General features: G+C 42.5%; 1 protein-coding gene across 1 annotated transcript in view; it reads right to left on the reverse strand.

Moving 5' to 3' along the window:
- ARFGEF3 (ARFGEF family member 3) overlaps positions 1-18052 on the reverse strand; it is a 112908-nt gene that overhangs the window by 74298 nt on the left and 20558 nt on the right. The window contains exons 3-4 of the mRNA XM_026649568.1: positions 15471-15552; positions 13590-13721 (exon numbers count right to left, since the gene is read on the reverse strand). Coding sequence (XP_026505353.1) covers positions 13590-13721; positions 15471-15552 — 214 coding nt within the window. The remainder of the gene's footprint in view (positions 1-13589; positions 13722-15470; positions 15553-18052) is intronic.

Genomic DNA, 18052 nt, shown 5'->3' on the forward strand with positions numbered 1-18052 from the left:
AGCGATTGGCTGAACAAGAAGTAGGAATGAGTGGACTTGTAGGCTCAAAAACAAAACAATGTAAAGCTTTAAAGTGCAGTTATGTAACAAAAAAAAAATCTACATTTGTAAGCTGCACTTTCATGATAAAGAGATTGCACTACAGTACTTGTATGAGGTGAATTGAAAAATACTATTTATTTTATCATTTTTACAGTGCAAATATTGGTAATCAAAAATAATATAAAGTGAGCACTGTACACTTTGTATTCTGTGTTGTAACTGAAATCGATACATTTGAAAATGTAGAAAAACATCCAAAAAATTTAATAAATTTCAATTGGTATTCTATTGTTTAACAGTGCAATTAATCGTGATTAATTTTTTTTAGTTAATCGCGTGAGTTAACTGTGATTAATCAACAGCCCCAGTATCTATATTTTAATAATGCACAGGATTTTTAATGTTAATGCCTTAATTGTGGGTGAAGCACACAGCAATACTTAAAAGTTAAAGAGCTACCTTAGGAAGTGCTAAAATTTAAGGGTCATCTTCAGTGGCTTATGACTTTTACAGTGTTCTTCCTTTTGAGACAAGCTCTTGGCCAAGGAGTTAATTTTTTGGAAGGTTTGAGCTAAAACGGTTCCACCACTTTCAAGACTGATGAGAGTGGAAAGAAAATACATTTTTACTTTCAATTTTTTTTTTTTTTTTTTTTTGGTAATTTTTCTTAAACAGTTGAAGTGTCTTAACAGTTTGAAGTAGAAACTTGAAATTTGGACAGGAGATAGATACTTAGGTTGCAGATGTAGTTTTTGGTGGTTTGAGAAAACCCTGGTAGTGATTTGTGAAAGTTAAAAGGCTTTAAAATACGACTCTGTGCCCACAGTGACCTTTCTAATTCAATCCCTTAATGGTTTACAAATGCTCTCCTGGTTTTATGACAGCATATGTGGGTTACGAAAATCTGTAAGGAGTTCTGCCTCCTCCCACACTATACCTGAGAGTTTTTATGAAGGGATGCAAGGCTCAAAGCCACACCTCCTTCCATGGGACATAGAAAGATGTGCATCAAATGAGACAAGGGAGGCTGACGGATTGGTTGCACTTGCTGCATGGTACTATTCTATACTTTATAGGATTTTATACCACACATCACCATGGCATCTGGTATATAGTACACAGTATTTTACTGTTAGTTAAACTAATAATTAGGGCCGTACCAAATTCACGGTCCATTTTGGTCAATTTCATGGTCATAGGCTTTTAAAAATTGTAAATTTCATTATTTCAGCTATTGAAATTTCATGGTGTTGTAATTGTAGGGGTCCTGACCCAAAAAGGAGTTGTGGGGGAGGTCACAAGGTTATTTTGGAGGGCTTGCGGTACTGCTACCCTTGCTTCTGCGCGGCTGCTGCTGCCACAATCTGTAGAGCTGGGCAGCTGGAAAGCGGCAGCTGCTGGCTGGGAGCCCAGCTCTGAAGGCAGAGCCACTGCCAGCAGCAGCGCAGAAGGAAGGATGGCATGGTATGGTATTGCCACCCGTACTTCATTAAATGCCTTACTTCTGTGCTGCTGCTGGCGGAGCGCTGCCTTCAGAGCTGGGCACCTGGCCAGCAGCCGCTGGTCTTTAGCCACCCAACTCTGAAGGCAGCGCAGAAGTAAAGGTGGCAATACCTCAACCTGCTACAATAACCTTGAGCCCCCCGCCCCCCGCCTCCCTCCGCCCTGCAACCTCCTTTTGGGTCAGGATCCCCAATTTGAGAAATGCTGGTCTCCCCTATGAAATCTGTATAGCATAGGGTAAAAGCACAGAAAAGACCAGGTTTCATTTGGGGGGGGGGGCAAGGAGGGAGGCCACCAGATGTCATGGTCTGTGATGCATTTTTTATAGCCATGAATGTGGTAGGGCCCTACTAATAGGTAAGCATGGTAGAATTTCTTTGTTTCTTCATTTTTATTTTTAAAGACAGTAGCAATTTCCATGCACAAAAACCTATATTACAAGAACTTGAAAGCTGAAAAGTAAAGCAGTCAAAAAATAGGAAATGACAAAAGTTCTGGTTGTCTGTGAAATCTTAACTCTGCCCCTTTGTACATCCTGTATTACAGTTGATCACAATATCGTCTATTACAGTTGATCACGTTATTTTATCCAGAAGATTTGCCTCGTTTATTGTGTATATTGGACAAAAAATGAGGCAGGTTTGACTTAGACAGGGGCTGAGAACTCTCTCATCTCATTCACTGTCTAAATTGTATGTTATAGACTGAAAAAAGGTCTGCTGAAGAGGAAAAATGGTGGTATGGGTAATGCACTGGACTGGGACCAGGTAAACTGATCACACACAGAACAATATAGATACCTCATTCACTGAAAACCATCCATCCTGTGTAGTGAAGGAGCTGGGATCATATAGAAAAAATAGTGGGCCAGTTCCTGTCCCCCTGCCTTGTTCACTCTGCACTGCTCTGGAGAGTTGTCCTAACAAGGCAGCTGGAGTCTCCCCAATACAGTTGTGGTATAAGCCAACATAGCCAGCTCTACATCACTCGTTCTCCCCCTCTACCTGCTGGGGAAAGCAGTGTTCGTGGGTAGGCCAGGCATGTGGCTTCACCCCAGCTGAACGAGAAACTGCCTATGTACCATTCAGAGCCGGCTCCAGGGTTTTGGCCGCCCCAAGCAGCCAAACAAAACAAAACAAAAAAAGCCGCGATCGCAATTGCGATCTGCGGCGGCAATTCGGCGGGAGGTCCTTCGCTTCGAGCAGGAATGAGGGACCGTCCGCCAAATTGCCGCCGAACAGCTGGACGTGCCGCCCCTCTCTGAAGTGGCCGCCCCAAGCACCTGCTTGGTAAGCTGGTGCCTGGAGCCGGCCCTGGTACCACTCCACCTGGCATAATTTATGGAAGCTCTTGGGCTGCTCTAAATTAAACCAGGGGTTGGTTCAGCCCCCAGTCAGGTTGAAGATTAGAGCAACCTTTCCCTTTCCACACTTGGCCCTGCACCAAGCATAGCTCAGCCAGACATGAGGATATAGCCCAGTACATAATCATGTAACAAAAAAAAATGTATTGCAATGCATAGGCACAAAGGGCAGAGTTAAGACTGCACAGATAATATCACTAGTCATTTCCTGACTTCTGAATGCTTCATTTTAAAACTTTAGGGCTAGGTTATAACCGACCCATATACAGGCTCACAGGGGAGTAAGGAGGTATAAGACTTCCCTTCTCTCATTCTTGTGTGGATTGACAGTCAAAGCTTGAAGAGGAGAGCAAGCTACACTGGCCAGAGGGGGGCAGGGAATGGGTGGGCGGGGAATGGTTAGAACTTTGATGCTATCCCTTAAACACGGTGGTCAGTGGAGCTAAGCTGGTGCATGGTAATGAGCTGCAGTTACTTTCCACACAGCTGTAACTCACACACCTCCTGGCTGTGGTGCTCTGTCCCCCTCTAGTGGCACCGAGACCACATAGAGATTAATGAGCACCACACCTACAAGTGTGGGTTACACAGCAATATGGGAAATAGGGAATGAATTGTGGCTTTCAGACAGTATGTCTATACTGCAAAAAAAGACTTGTGGGAGCCAGTCTCGGAGCCTGGGTCTGCCGACTCAAGCTTGCACTACAGGAATACAAATAGCAGTGTAGATGTTTCTACTTGGTGGTGGAGGGGGGTGGATCTCAGACTCCGGGCTCCAGCCTGACCAGGAAGGTGTATATTGCTATTTTTAGCCCTATAGCATTAGCCCTGTGAGCCTGAGTCTGTAGAGCCAGGCTCTGAGTCTGACTGCCATGAAGGCTTTTTTGCAATGTAGACATAGCCTGAGTTATACTTCCTTCCCTGGGCTGATGGAATTCAGCGCAGTCCCTCACACAGGGCTAGAGGTAAAGTCTCAATCTCACCCTTAATGTTCTTTTGATGTAATTTTTTTTGCATGGGGTATGTATTAAATGGGGACAAAATAATGCGATGTTAAGACTATACATTTCAAATACAAGTGTAAGGATATGAAAGTGTTGACGTTATCATTGTAATATTAACATGCCAACATTGCACATAATGGTCAAATGCTGTTCCCTGCCACACCAGTGCAACCCCACTGGGTTTCAGTCAGCGTAAGGCAAGAGAGAGCAGGGAGCAGTATAATAGGGATGGGAGGTACATTCCTGTAGCTACAGCTTCCATCTGTTATAGCTGATCAGTGGCCTCGTCTCAGGTGTCCGCAATGCTGAACAGAGCGAGCGTTTCAGGCCACAAGCTTACACAGATGGGGAACAAGGCCATTCTTCTCTGCAAATGCTTCATAAAAGCACTGACGGACCTACGTTTGCATTTAACCTTACATTAAAAATGCCATACCGGGTCAGCAGTGAATTCATTTTGGAGTATCAGTGACAGTCACTCTTTGTACCTAACTTCTAGAAATTCTGAGCCAATAACATGAAATGCTTATTTTGCTCCTTTGTAGTTTTGCTGGTTCAAGAAGGTTCATGGGGACAGAAAATGCATCAGAGAGAAGTAACCCAGGGGGCAGTAATTTAATTGGATCCATACCCTAAATTGGGGCTGTAAAACTGATGAAGTGTGGTTTTCTTGCCAGGTGCTGCCCATTTCCTCATGGTAGGTGCTTTGGATATGGAGGAAAAAAATGCTTCATGTCCTTGGATTGCCATGTATTCATCTGTGGAAACGTGAGGCTCCGCATAGACAATGCCAATTATAGCCTTTAGTGCCTTTCTGCTCTGCTCAGGCTCACTGCTGAATGATAGAATGGGTTTTTCACAGTTTGTCTAAGAAGTCTGGTTTGGCCTGAAAGTTAAATCCTAGCAAAATACTGCTCTGAAATAGTCCCTCTAAGGTCAGTCCTGCTGGGATCATCACAGTGGATTGCAGGGCGCTGCAGCCTGAATCCCTTCTCAGGAGAGAGAGGGATTCGGGGCCCAGCCCAGGCAGAGGTGAATGCTAGGGGCCCGACCCCTAGAGAGACGTACCTTGAACAGAACACGGAAGGGGTCAAAGGTGGTTTCCTTGAAACCATGACCAGTAGATGCAAGTTTTGTCTATAACACGTGTCAATTTTCAGTCAGTTGGCCAGTAGACAACTTAACTGAGGGACACAAGCGAGGGGGCTCATGTGACCACACATACTACACAGGCCATCTCCCCCACAGTGCAAAGATTTAAAGCACACCTCTAGATGGTAAGGTGGTGAAACAGGCCACTATCTACTTCGGCTCTTTATCCATCACTGTTTTATCCACTGAACATAGTGAAATTTCACACGATTTCTCTTCCCTCCCCCACTTCCACTCTCTCAAGATTAGTTCTTCTGTGAAATTTGATCAATTTTGCCCCCCCCCCCTTTTTTTTTGCATTAAACACAAAAATATCACATTTTGACTTTCAAGTTTCAAATCCACCCTTTGCTTGGAACAGGACTATCTTTGCTCAGAAAGGGATTTGGTTTTGCTGGAATGTTTCTAATTTTATGGTGAAATGGACCCGTTTAAGTTTGCACCAAAATTTTAAGTAGTCTCCCTTTTCATTGCAAATATTTGGCACACTTCTTCTAGTGGGAGAGGGATCATTTCTGTTACAAAAATCACCAAAGGCCCATATGAATTTTTTTTTGCGCTAATATTTCTCTCTCAAATTTAGCTGTTTTAGGGAGTAAAAATGATTGGAATAAAATCCAAGAAAGCACCAAGTGATATATTATTTAAGAGGAAACTCAACTACAGATTGACAGCAGAGATCAGCAATTGCTTCCTAGTCTGTATGCTCAGTATAGTCTCTCCCTCCCCCCACCCCCGGTTACCAAATTACCATTTTTATAGCTCCTGCAATTAATTCCTATTTTTATGGACAGTGAAATGACTCTTACTCCTACAATAAAACCAATCATTATATGTATAACGTCTCAAAGAGGCAGCATAAGGAGTAATGCAGCTTATATACAGTTTAAAACATGGCTGTTTCAATCCAACCTCCTCCTCAGTTTAATTATGCTGTGCAAGGAAAGGCACAGTAGCTACAAATGCTGCTCCATTAAATGTAACCAACTGTATGTATCAGAGACACAGAGAGAGATATTTCATACACACCGACCCTGAAATACCCACAGATGTGCAGGTTCATCACAAACCTTTTCGCTGTCTTACTATTTTAATAAGCTTCTTTATAACTTTTTTATCCATAAAGTGCAGAATTTAGTAATTCAGAGAAAGATCTGAAGTGTGGCTTCATTCATGCTCTCTTAATATTTCCAGATCAAACACAATCCGTTTTATAAATCAAAAGAAGATGATGTCTAACTATCAGCTCTTAAATCTAGAGCTGGTCAGAAACTGGGTATTTTTTGCCCACACCCAAAATTTTCACTGAAAATCCCCAAACCCACACATTTTTAAAGTTTTCTGATGGGAAAAAAAATCAAAAATTTTTGAGGAAAGCAGACACTCCCCATGAAAGGTTTTGTTTAATCAAAACCACCCCAATTCTCCATAAAAAAAAAGTTTTGAATGGAAAAATCTTATGTAAAACTCTCCCTGGGTTCTGCTTCCTACACCATCACTAGGGCCCTACCAATTTCACATCCGTGAAAAACATGTCACAGACTGTGAAATCTGCTCTTCCACTTGAAATCTGATCTCCCCGTGCTGCTGGGAGCCTGGGGCTCCTAGCTGCTAGTCTGGCTGGACAGGGACAGGAGTTGACTTTCTCTGCACGGCCACTCTTAGTGGGCAGATCAGATTGACCTCGAGAGGAAGTGCAGAAATGAGGGTGCTACACCCTCACTTCTGTGCTGGACCAGCCCGGGAGCTGGGTTCCCAGCTTCTGCCCCTGCCCCTCCGCCAACTTCTAGTTTGAGGCTTCCTCCCCCGGCAGCTCCTGCTGGGGCTGGAGGCTTCTGCTCCCGGTGGCTGAAGCTGGGGCATCCCATTCTTGGGGCTTACACCTCCCGCTGCTCCAGCTGGGGCTTGGGGCAGACCAGGCTCAAGGTTTCCGCCCCCATGGCTCCAGCTGGAGCTCAGGGCTTCAGCCCCAGGCTCAGGGCTTCAGCCCCTGAGGCTGCAGCCGAGCTCAGTGTGCCCAGGCTTGGGGTTTCTTCCCCCACAGTTCCTGTCAGGGCTTGGGGTGATCAGGTAGGGGCTACCGCCACTGGGGCTTCTTCCAGGGCTGAGGCACCCATTTTTCTCAGGGGCTCACAAATTGGCCAGGGGCTCTGCCTTAATCTGCCACTGGCCTGGACTAGTAGCTAGGAAACCCCAGCACCTACACACTTCCACCAACCTCCTCTAGCCCAGTCCTGAAGGCAGCACAGAAATGAGGGTGGCAATCTTGGGACCACCTTCCCCCCCAACCCTCATGAACCCATTTTGGGTCAGGACCCCCACAGTTAGAAGGTCCGAAATTGTGAAATTGACCAATTTAAAAACGCTCTGGCCATGAAATTGACCAGAATGGACTGTGAATTTGATAGGGCCCTAATTATGAATGCTCAATCTGATATCAGTATTTTAGAGGCAGAATGATTTGCTGTGGTCTGTCTGTGCTGGCTGTACCTAAATTTATGACTGTAGAACTGTAATTTCTATTTTTGGATTTCCCTTATGCATTTAGACAAAGTGAATGCTGAAATCACAGAAAATGCTGTCTACATTATTGCTGTAGGGTTCCCAAATACTGTATTAATGGGTAAGTAAAGAGGTACAGAAAAAGGTTGCCTTAAAGCAGTTTTAGCAAAGGTTCATTAAATCTCATGCATGAATTAAACAGAGCACTGTCAGTGAAAGCCTATAGAACATGAAAGATAATACAAATCAGAGAGCAGTACACCTAATCCACCAACAAATGTGAGTTTGCAGTTGCTGGGAATAAACTAATCTTTACTAAATCAAACAGTGGGTCACTATGGACAACACAAAGACGAGGATTAGCAGAGCCCTTCCTTCCTCTGACCACCCTTTTGTAAACTGTATCCTTTTTTGCAATGCTGCTTGTTTCCAAACCATGCCATGCGATATACCAATCAGTGGCTGCTAACTGCCTTATAAGAAGTTTATTTGGGCTCAGAGAAGAAGATGGGGAGCCCTGCCTATTAGAGCTGCAGGAAATATTCAGAGCCTATAACCAGAACATCTTTATCACATTAACTAAGAGTGAAATAATGACTCATAAATACTAGAAAAGGTCACCACTGACACTATCTCAGGCAAATGGCTTTCTATCAGAGATGGCCTTAATTAAAGTATTTCCATCTCTTGATCATCCCATGCAGCGTCTGTCTCAGTAGTTTCAGGTTTTCCATCCCAAATTCTTTTATAGGGTCTAATCCCACATTCCTTGTGCGCCCAAGCTTCTCAGTGACGTACTAGAGCTCATTAATTTAACTGAAATTACAAAGAGAGCAAACAAAAGTGGTGCTGAGAGAGATGGGCACATCTTAAATTGTCAAGTGTTACTTTCCAGAATGATTTGCCTGCTATTTTAACATTACTGCTGTTACTCCACAGTGTTCAGAAGCGTGTGCATCATACTTAAATATAGGATTTTTCTGAGCCTCTCTCCATGACTGTTAAAAAAGAGCATTATGTCTGTTTTGCATTGGGAGGAACCCCCTAATTAAATTTCTTATAAAATAAAGAATTAGGCTGCAAACTAAATCAGTAGGAAGATTGGCATTTTACAAATAGACATCACAATAATGTGGTAAGAATGAATATTGCATATGATAAAACTCTGTGCAAAAAAAATTGTCCTTGTTCTTTCTTGTCTAACACACTTTCCTTTTATATTTAGCTTTACTTGCTTTAGAGCCAGAAGGTCATGTTCTGAGCTAAATTCCTTTTGGGTACCAGCAGACCCAGAAAAGAAGGGTGCTAGTCACCTGTAATATTATCACAAAAGAGAAACTAAAACTGTGCAGCAGCAGATCAGTTTCCTCCTGCACTGCTGACCTGACCATATCTGATAGTATTCTTGTCAACACTGCACATGATCTTGCGAGTAAAGTGGTCTAATTTTATAAGGAAAAAAATGCTAAAACCATTTTACAAGCTTTTGGAGCTCAAGACAAAAAAGTCTGTTTGTCTCTAAATTAATCAAGAGCCTTTCCAGAATCTCTTCAGACTCTTGGCTAGTTCTCTGCTAACTCTTTCAGTGCCACAAGTACCAGCTGTATAAGGTAGTCCCATACAACCCTAAAAACTGGATGCATGCTAGCATTTAATTCATTGAAATTAAGATGTGGCCCCTAAAGCTAACACAAGCAATTTCAATTCAACAACACCTTTGTCCTCAGTGCACATGTCAAAAGCCTGAAAACCTCTGCAATGCAGAACGTTAACTAACCTATTTATTATTTCATTATACAACACATCACATTTGTAATCAGCATTGGTTCAGTTTAATAGCATATACTTAAGGATACCTCGCTCTTATATAATGCTTTGTAGCTCTTAAAGTGCTTTACAAAGGAGCTAAGTAACATCATCTTCATTTTACAGAAGGGGAAATTGAGGCACCCCTGAAATGCCACCAGCAAGTCAATGGCACAGCCAGGACTTGAACCCCAATCTTCTGAGTTCCAGTCCAGTGCTCCATCCTACAGGCCACACTGCCACCTGTATAAAGATATATACATAGTTGATCTGATTATCGTAAAGTTGTATGAGTTGCTGAATTGGAATGGAGCATGTTCGAGAGGGTATTAGTGTTGCGATGATAGTGGACTAATGCTTGGAGACTAGTATTGTGTTGGGTACAGTTGTTGCCTTATCTCCTGATTTTGTCGCTTTTGAGTGTTTTTGTTATGAGGAAATGTGCTTGAACAACCTTACATTAAATTAACAATATGGGAATAATAGTGAGTCTGTGCCTTAGTATTTCACAGCATAGAATGGGGTTGGAGGTAGAGAAGAAGTGTGAAATGACCCAGCCAGAATAATTACTGAAATAGACCTTGTATCATGCTCACTATATCAATGTATCCTTTTCTAGACAAAGAGCAACAATACCATATGGAGATTATCAGATTTTTAGGCAATCAAAGAACACATGACCTGAGTGCAAAAGTTTGTTGGAGGAACGAGGCCAGAAAGATCATATGCAACCTAACAGAAGCCTTTGAGATTTGCCATATATGCTTGGTGCTGCACAGATATAATCCAGAGAGGTCTTGGATCTTTCATTTCCTTGCCTTGTGGAACTTTCAGAGCTTTGCAATGGGAAGTTCGGCACTAGGGTGCCAAATATCAGAAAAGTTTACATAAGAATCACCCAGTAACAGTCCATGGAAAAATACTGATGTTAGACTCAGAGATGGGTCAGTCACCGGGCCTCCGACATTCACAATGACCGAGAAGTGAGAAGCGGACTAGGATTTCAAGAGGAGAAACAGTACTCCTAAAGAAGGAAGTGATAGGGAATCCTCATGCATTCATAGAGTTGCCAACTCTGACTGAAGCTATACTGGGAGATTCCCCCGCCCCCCCGCCCCACACACACGACGTAATGTCATTTTCTTAAAATATTCTATTAAAATCTCCTGGATTGCTTTCAATAGTCACCAGGAGATCAATATCGATTCCGGGAGACTCCAGGCCAATCCTGGAGGGTTGGCAACCCTATGCATTCACTCTATATAGGATGGCCTTTACGAAGAGAGACAGTCCACGGTTGGTTTCAGAAGGATTAATATTACTACCAGCAAATCCCCACCTGAGTTTTGATTAATTTAATCTTGTTTGCTTATTGCAAAGTGAAATTCCATTTTTAATTAAAATTCATAGTTTCCTAGAAGAGATAAGAGGTGCTGATGTGATCCTTCTACATACCAGAGCAACAGGCACTATGAGAGATGAGAGCTTCGAGTTCCTCTTGGCACCTTCATTTTGGACAGTGTATAGCAGGGGATCTGCTTGTGTTCCTAATGGACCAATCGAAAGCCCACTGAAGTCAATGAGAGTCTTTCCACTGACTTCAGAGGGCTTTGAATCATGTCCCAAAAGCATATCAGGGACGGAGTTAGTAACAAACATAGGGTTTAAAATACGATGAAAATAGATCATATACTCTATACAGATAACTCTCCAGAACAAGAGGAATGCCCAAAACTGCAATTAGCTGGGGACATTAGACAATATTAATATACAGTTACTGTAATTAAATGTATTAATATTACTCATTTTTATACATTTTAATGCTGTGTATTTTGTTACCAACAGAAATTACAATTATCCTTTGGGTAATTTCCTTTTTCCTTAAAAAAAACAAAACAAAACAAAAAAACCTATCAGTGAACCTTAAGTAGTTAATAAATTAATTATTAGATCTAATGAGGTATTCCTATTGTTAATGAGATTTCTTTGTAACACAGTTTGTAATATTTTCTTTAAGTGATCCAGGTTACACTTTAAGTGAAACGATGCCCGATTGGCAGCCTTGGAGATTAAGTCCTCTGTTTATCCATAAATCTAGTAAAAAAGTGGGCAGAACAGTATATGTTTACCCACACTATCCAGCTGAGATGCTTCAAATTTGACCTGGAAGGGACCATCTCCGGAAATGAGAGGGTAATTCAGGTACACATTCATGCCCAAATTTCAGAAGTGGCCTCCAGTTTTGTGGCATCCCAGTTTTCCCCTGCCCTCCAGTTTAAATGATTAACCATTGGAACAAACTACCACAGAAAGCAGTGGATTATCCATCTCTTGAAGTCTTCACATCAAGGCTGGATGCCTTTCTGAAATTTATGCTTTAGCCAAAGCAGTGATTGGCTGAACACAGGGGAAACTTGATGAAATTCTGTGGACTGTGTTATACAGGAGGTCTGACCAGATGAGCTAAGGGTCCCTTCTAGACAGGAAGCAGAGCCGTTACAAAGCATTTTAGTCCCTAGGGCGAGTAAGCATATTTGTGCCCCCTAGAGGTGATGCGTGGGAGAGGGGAGGAGTTCCCAGCCACTTTGCACAAAACAGGAAGCTGGAAACTGGTTGCCACTGCCCACAGAGAATTCCCCTGATAGAAGAGAACCCCCTATCATTGCAGATGTGTTGATTCTTAACCCTGTGCCAGTCCCCTCCCACCACAGAGGGCATGTTGAGGGGGAGGGAGGGAGTGTGTCTGAGGTAGGCAGGATACATAGTTGATCAGTGCTTAGGATCCCTCTCACCAGCTTTAAGTTGCATCAGAGCTAGGGCTTACCCCAATAATGAGGGAGTTGAACCCAGTTCCCTGACAACCCCCACCCATTGCACATCTTCTTTGATAGGCTTCACTCTTCAATTTGTATATGTGCATTGGGTACTGCACACACAAATGATCTTTGCTAGGGGCACAAAGGAAATGATGGGCTTTGAATAAAAAAACAGAAAAAGCAGCAATTTGCACAATTGGCCAATATGGAGCAGTTTTAGCAAGGGCCATTTTTAATCCTTCAAGCAGGGGCACCATTCAGTGCTGAGAACCACAAAGAAATACTGAAAAGCAAACAAAATCTTTAAGGCAAATGAGTAGGAGTAGTTGGATCTAGGAGCAGAGGTGAGTCAGGTCCTTTGGGCAAATGGTTTCATAAATCTTAATTCTGTATGAGGCATCTAGACACCGCAGTGTTGGGTGCCTTAAACATGCAGAAAGGGCCTCTCTGAACATGTTCCTCAAAGAGTTTCTCCTGGAGTTCCCTTCCTAACAGTAAGCATCTATTTGGAAGAGGATAGTAAAAGAGAAATTCTTTACATCAAGTATAAAATTCACATCTGAAGGACTGGAATCCATCCATCATAGTACTATTGCCTGTCAGGAATGTGGTTAACTGAAGTTGATGCTCTAATGTACCTTTAATAAGGGATCATGAGATGGCATATGAAATGCCGGTAGTTACTGGAAAGCCTGTTGGCAGGACAGGTCATTTTTTGACATCCTCTCACTTCTGATACAATGGCAGCTGCCAACTGAGCATTCTGACTCATATAGCTAACATCCTGAAGCAGTACAAGTATTTCTAGGAATAAAAGCTTCCTTTAATCATACAAACTGTGGGTGGCTCCCATACACTAGTTCAAAGATATTTTGGGGGTAACCAGCAGGTGCCCAGATAAGTCAAAATTCCCCCCGGCTTTGGCCAACCACTATTTGTAATCAATTTTTTTTAGAAAGAGACAAAGAACAGATAGAGAATGTGGTCCAAATTTTCTAAAGTGTGTGCGCACAACCAGGGTTTTGAGTGTGCAAATCCTCAGTCTGAGCACACACAACAAACACTGAGCACAAACAAATGTGAGCCCTTGTGACATCTCTGAACTCCTTCCAAGGAAGTTTTCAAACCAGAGTGAACGCTTTATGCCGTTTAAATTTGCCTCCTATCATATACATGGGGTAACAGCAACAAGGGAGATACCTGTGTTAAGAGGCAACACATGAAAGCTGGTGTGTAACACAATTCAAATAGCAATGCAAATGAGTGTTCATTATTAACAAGGAGGGGATCAATTCCTGGCAGGAGGTGCACAGGTCCAAGACACTTCTAAATTTGTTCACAAACCCCTGGAGTGAGTCAGACAGTCTCTGTCGCAAGCACTGACAGCAGTAAATCACTCACCTTCATCACTTCTACCTGCAGGTCTTCGTTCAGGGAAGGAGTCACTTTGACGGCATTCAGCATCTGATTTAGTAGCTGCTTCTCATCTGAGCCGGTTTCCACGGATACAAATCTCTCATCAGACAGCAGCTTCTGCAATAAGGCACAAGGTAGTTCAGTCTCAGAGACTGTCGATTCTCCCCCCTCCCCATTATTTAACTCGGTTGTAACCTATTGCGTATTGGTTCTTTCTCTGAAGGTCTTCAGGACGGGATCTAGGCTTTGCTGATGATGCAACTAACACTTTTGGGTTCATTACTGAATTCTACAATGGCTTTTTTATTTCTTTTCTGGCAGCTCAAATGATCTCAAGAAGGTCATTTCCCAGTGGACTCTCAACATGTCAATTTCTGCAGGCTGCTGGACTTGGCTTTGGTGAAGCCCCCAGCTAATGTCATTTTAGAAGTAACACTTCAACACATGTACAGAGTGGAAAATGAGGCTGGTGTGGAGACCTAGAGCTACCACTACTTTACATTTTGCTTAGTGGGAGATAAAGGTTTAGCTATCATCCCACTCTCTCCCTTTGAGCTGCCAGGGGGACAGAAGCACTGTGGAGGTGGCATTGCTAATCACTGGCAGAGAGTGGGAAGAGGCATTTATGTATCTTTCAAGAGATGACTAATCTAAAACATTAACTAAACCCCCGAAGAGAAGGCAGCCTGACCAGTGGGTTGTGCTGGTGGTATGAAATTTGATGTGAATTTGCCGGGGGTAGGGGTTGAGAGGTTGTATAAGGGGTAGATTTGACACAGTCCTACTGATTTTTTATGGCCTGATCAGGTTCCCTTTGCTTGGAAAGAAGCCAGTACGTGAGTAATGGAGTGTCACAGTGGGTATTTCTAGACAGCATGACAGAGCTAGAAAAGGTGGCACAAAAGAGCAAATCCAACTTAAAAAAAAATAATAAAATGGACTTGAACTGAATTTTTATGGGAGCCTGTTTTCAAATCTAAATATTGGCCTTTTTATTATTCTCAAAAAAACAAAACTACTTTCAGCTACATGGAGGTGAAACGCAGAGACACAAAAGGCGTGTGCACTACTTAAGTCCTACTTATGCTCTCAAAACAAGACCTCACGCTGGCCCTTCGCACAGGGATGAATTGCACCTTAGTGAACAGCAACTTGTATTTAGTAGAATAGCAGTATGAAGCTTTCCCTACAAAACTATATTCCTAGCAATAAACATTAATTGCATACTTGTGCAATGTCCATTTTCCCCTCAATGAAGCGAAAACATACGCTCCGTTTCCATTTCGTTACCTACAAATGCTTTAGCTCTCTGAAGCCTGCATCTGATTTTCTTGGTACATGCATTGCATGGCTGTTTTCAGTTGTCATTTATAAAACCCCTTCAGTTCACCTAGTGCTACTGAACGTGTGGGGAATTTTGATTTCAATATTTCAGTGGCGGTCCCATACATTTATAACAGAGCCCTCACTACTTATGTCTACGTTACGCTTTCCAGCCTCAAAGCAACACTGTCCTCTGAGCTGATCAAAGAGGGCTGGATGGGACTCTTCAGACTCTGTCAATGCAGCTCCTTAGTCGTTTGCTGGAGTCCAAGCACAAAGCCAGGCACTATCCATCACTTGCAGAGCATGCAGCTTCCACAGAATCTTCTGCCTCTGCTAGCGCAGAGACTAGCTCCTGGATGCCTTCTCAGCAGTGCCCTTGCTATCACTAGGTCACCCCAAGGTTTGATGCTTTGTTTACAGTACTTTCTTTCATTTTAAACACCTATATTTCCTTTGAATTTAAATCATACGGGAGCTGCCATTTTCTACATCCACCCTCCAACCAAGCAAGTCAAAATCCACCCAAGTCCCAAGCCATACCTGCATCCCTGCTAGAGCATGTTGGGCCAACTTCACGTTCTTTGATTCCAAAGCCAGCTGTAGTGGGAGGAGACACTTCTCCCTACAAAAACGAGAGGAAAATAGTGCTGAGAAACTGGCATTCACAAAAAACACAGCCTTCTGGATTTTCCTCACTTTAAACAGGGTCAAACTCCAACAACCATTGAGCAGAATTTAACACTAAACAGCTGCAATGTGATATTTATCTTCCCAAAGAAAACAACACAGTGGTTTTCCAAAATTTTCAAAGAAGCATTCCTCAAGAGAAACAGCCACTTATGGACCCACTTCCCAAGCAACTTGGTCCTTAAAATGTTTCATTTTGTGCAACACAAACACGTGATTTGCAAACCACTCATGGACCTATAGGACACTTGAGAAGCACTGTGCATCAGTCACTTGTCTTCGGTTTACTAGTCAAGTTGCAGAAGCGGATACCAAGTTCCACATTCATCTTCTGTGGAACTAGCTTTGCTCCATGCCTTGTGTACAGTACAATTTGTAATCATGTGTTAACTAAGCCGAAAGTAATTTGTGCAAAGAACAAACATTAAAGGATAGAGTTTACAATGAGTCAATTAACACATTTTAAAAACACAATTACAAAATGTACTTGGACCGTAGAATGCAGCAAGCTTTTGCATATTAAAAGATACTGGGAGTTAGGATGGTCACAAGTAGGTCCATAAGCACTGGAGAAAATTCTGACTTAAGATACAAATAAAAATGAGGTTCGTGGACCAGTCAGTGTACATTTGCTCGTCTCACAAATCCTCTCACACAATAATCTGGCTGAAGAGAGGCCCTGAATTGGAATAACTGAAACTACTGCAGCTCGTGATTGAGACATATTAGCAGAGCTAACTGGGGAATGCTTATAAAGCACCTTCCTACACCATGTCAATCTCTAACCAAAACAGCAGTTCACAAATGAAACGAGTGTGGTGGTCTCAGCCTAAATTATATAAGCAACCGTGTGTCTCTGTTTTTGGGAGGCCAACTTGAAACCCTTTAAAGGGATCGGTTTTGTAGAAAATACTGAGTCCCTGCCCCTGAAAATCAGGTCCCTTTAAGGGGTCTCCAGTTGGGCATCCAAAAATCAAGGCACTCAAAATCACAAGTCACTTTTCAAAACATAGGCCCGCGTCGTTAGTGCCAATTAAAAACCTCGCCACAGAGACCAAGGCTACCAACATAACACAATTTAGCAAAAAAGTAAAAGAGTGAACTCATGTAATTGCAAAGCTTGTTTGGGAACTCGCAGGACTTCCCATACTCTTTCCCGAATTGATGCAAATTTACAAAACTCCACCTAACATATCTTGCGGCAGCACAAACATCAGTAGGTGGAATTCTTGCTTTTTTATTTTTAAATTGGAATAGAGTTTGCACGTATATTCAATCAGCTATTTAACTGAAAATTACCAATATGCCTGGCTTAGGATGCTTAGAAGAACAAACATGCAGAAAGTGTACCTATTTCAGAAGCTCCTCAAATGTTTCTGGAACATATTTAGCTAAAATGACTCTTTGTAAGCATTAGCCGCAGCATCCAAAGCTGTGTGAACAGTGCAACACATGGGAAAGAGCTCTGTTGGAGTGTTGTAGACCTGAAGACTGGAAATCCAAAGCAGAGATAACCCACACAAAAAAAATCTATTACAGGTTTTACACAATAACCCGTTTGTAACCTACATGTCATGGGGGCATGTGGATTACCCGTGCATGCTGGGGCAGGAGGACACTTTGGGAGATTACGGAGATGCATGGTGATGCCACTTCTATCCAGTACACATATAGATTTTTTTACGGTATCTGATATTCCAAGACTTGGACGCACTCAAAATGTTGCTTTCTTTTGTTCTTCATATTTTTTTTTAAAAACAAAATATCACAGCTAATAGGCCAGCCAATACTTAGTGCTGTCCCATTTTGGCTGCTGAATCCCGGTTTTGTAATTGTTTATGTGACCAACCAGTAGCAATCAAGGTCGCTGTGCATGAACTCATGTAAACACGCATTTAGAAGTGAACCACACAAAAAGTATATTTTAAGCGCAGTCACTGTGGTGTGTTAAAAAGGTCCCACTTATTTAGACTGTAAGCTCTTTAGGGCAGGGACTGTCTTCCACCCTATGTACAGTGCCTAACACAATAGAGCTGTCAGGGCTACAGGCACTACTGCAGTACAAACAACAAATATTAATAGATGGGACATAGCAAACATCGGACATATTTATTATTTTAGTAACATGGACTGAGAAACGGGGGTCGGGAGGGCAGTCATAACCCAATGGAACTGAGCCAGCTGACGCTCATTACGATGAAAATGGCCTGGAGCCTTTATGGCTGGCTCACTGTATAACTACCACGCAGTTCAGCACAGTGCCCACCATCTGCAGCTGGAGACTGCAACTAATAAAGAATGAAAGTGATTTCTTGATACATCATCCCAAGCTGAGCATAAAATGACAACAGGAGGATGGAAATGAGAACAGATTCAATTAGATGAACTTCTCAGCTTTGCTAAAAATGTTTAACTGAAGATCTGATTAATACTGC

This window comes from Terrapene carolina, unplaced genomic scaffold, assembly GCF_002925995.2.
Source record: "Terrapene carolina triunguis isolate 2854851 unplaced genomic scaffold, T_m_triunguis-2.0 Scaffold85, whole genome shotgun sequence".
NCBI classification, from domain to species: domain Eukaryota; kingdom Metazoa; phylum Chordata; order Testudines; family Emydidae; genus Terrapene; species Terrapene triunguis.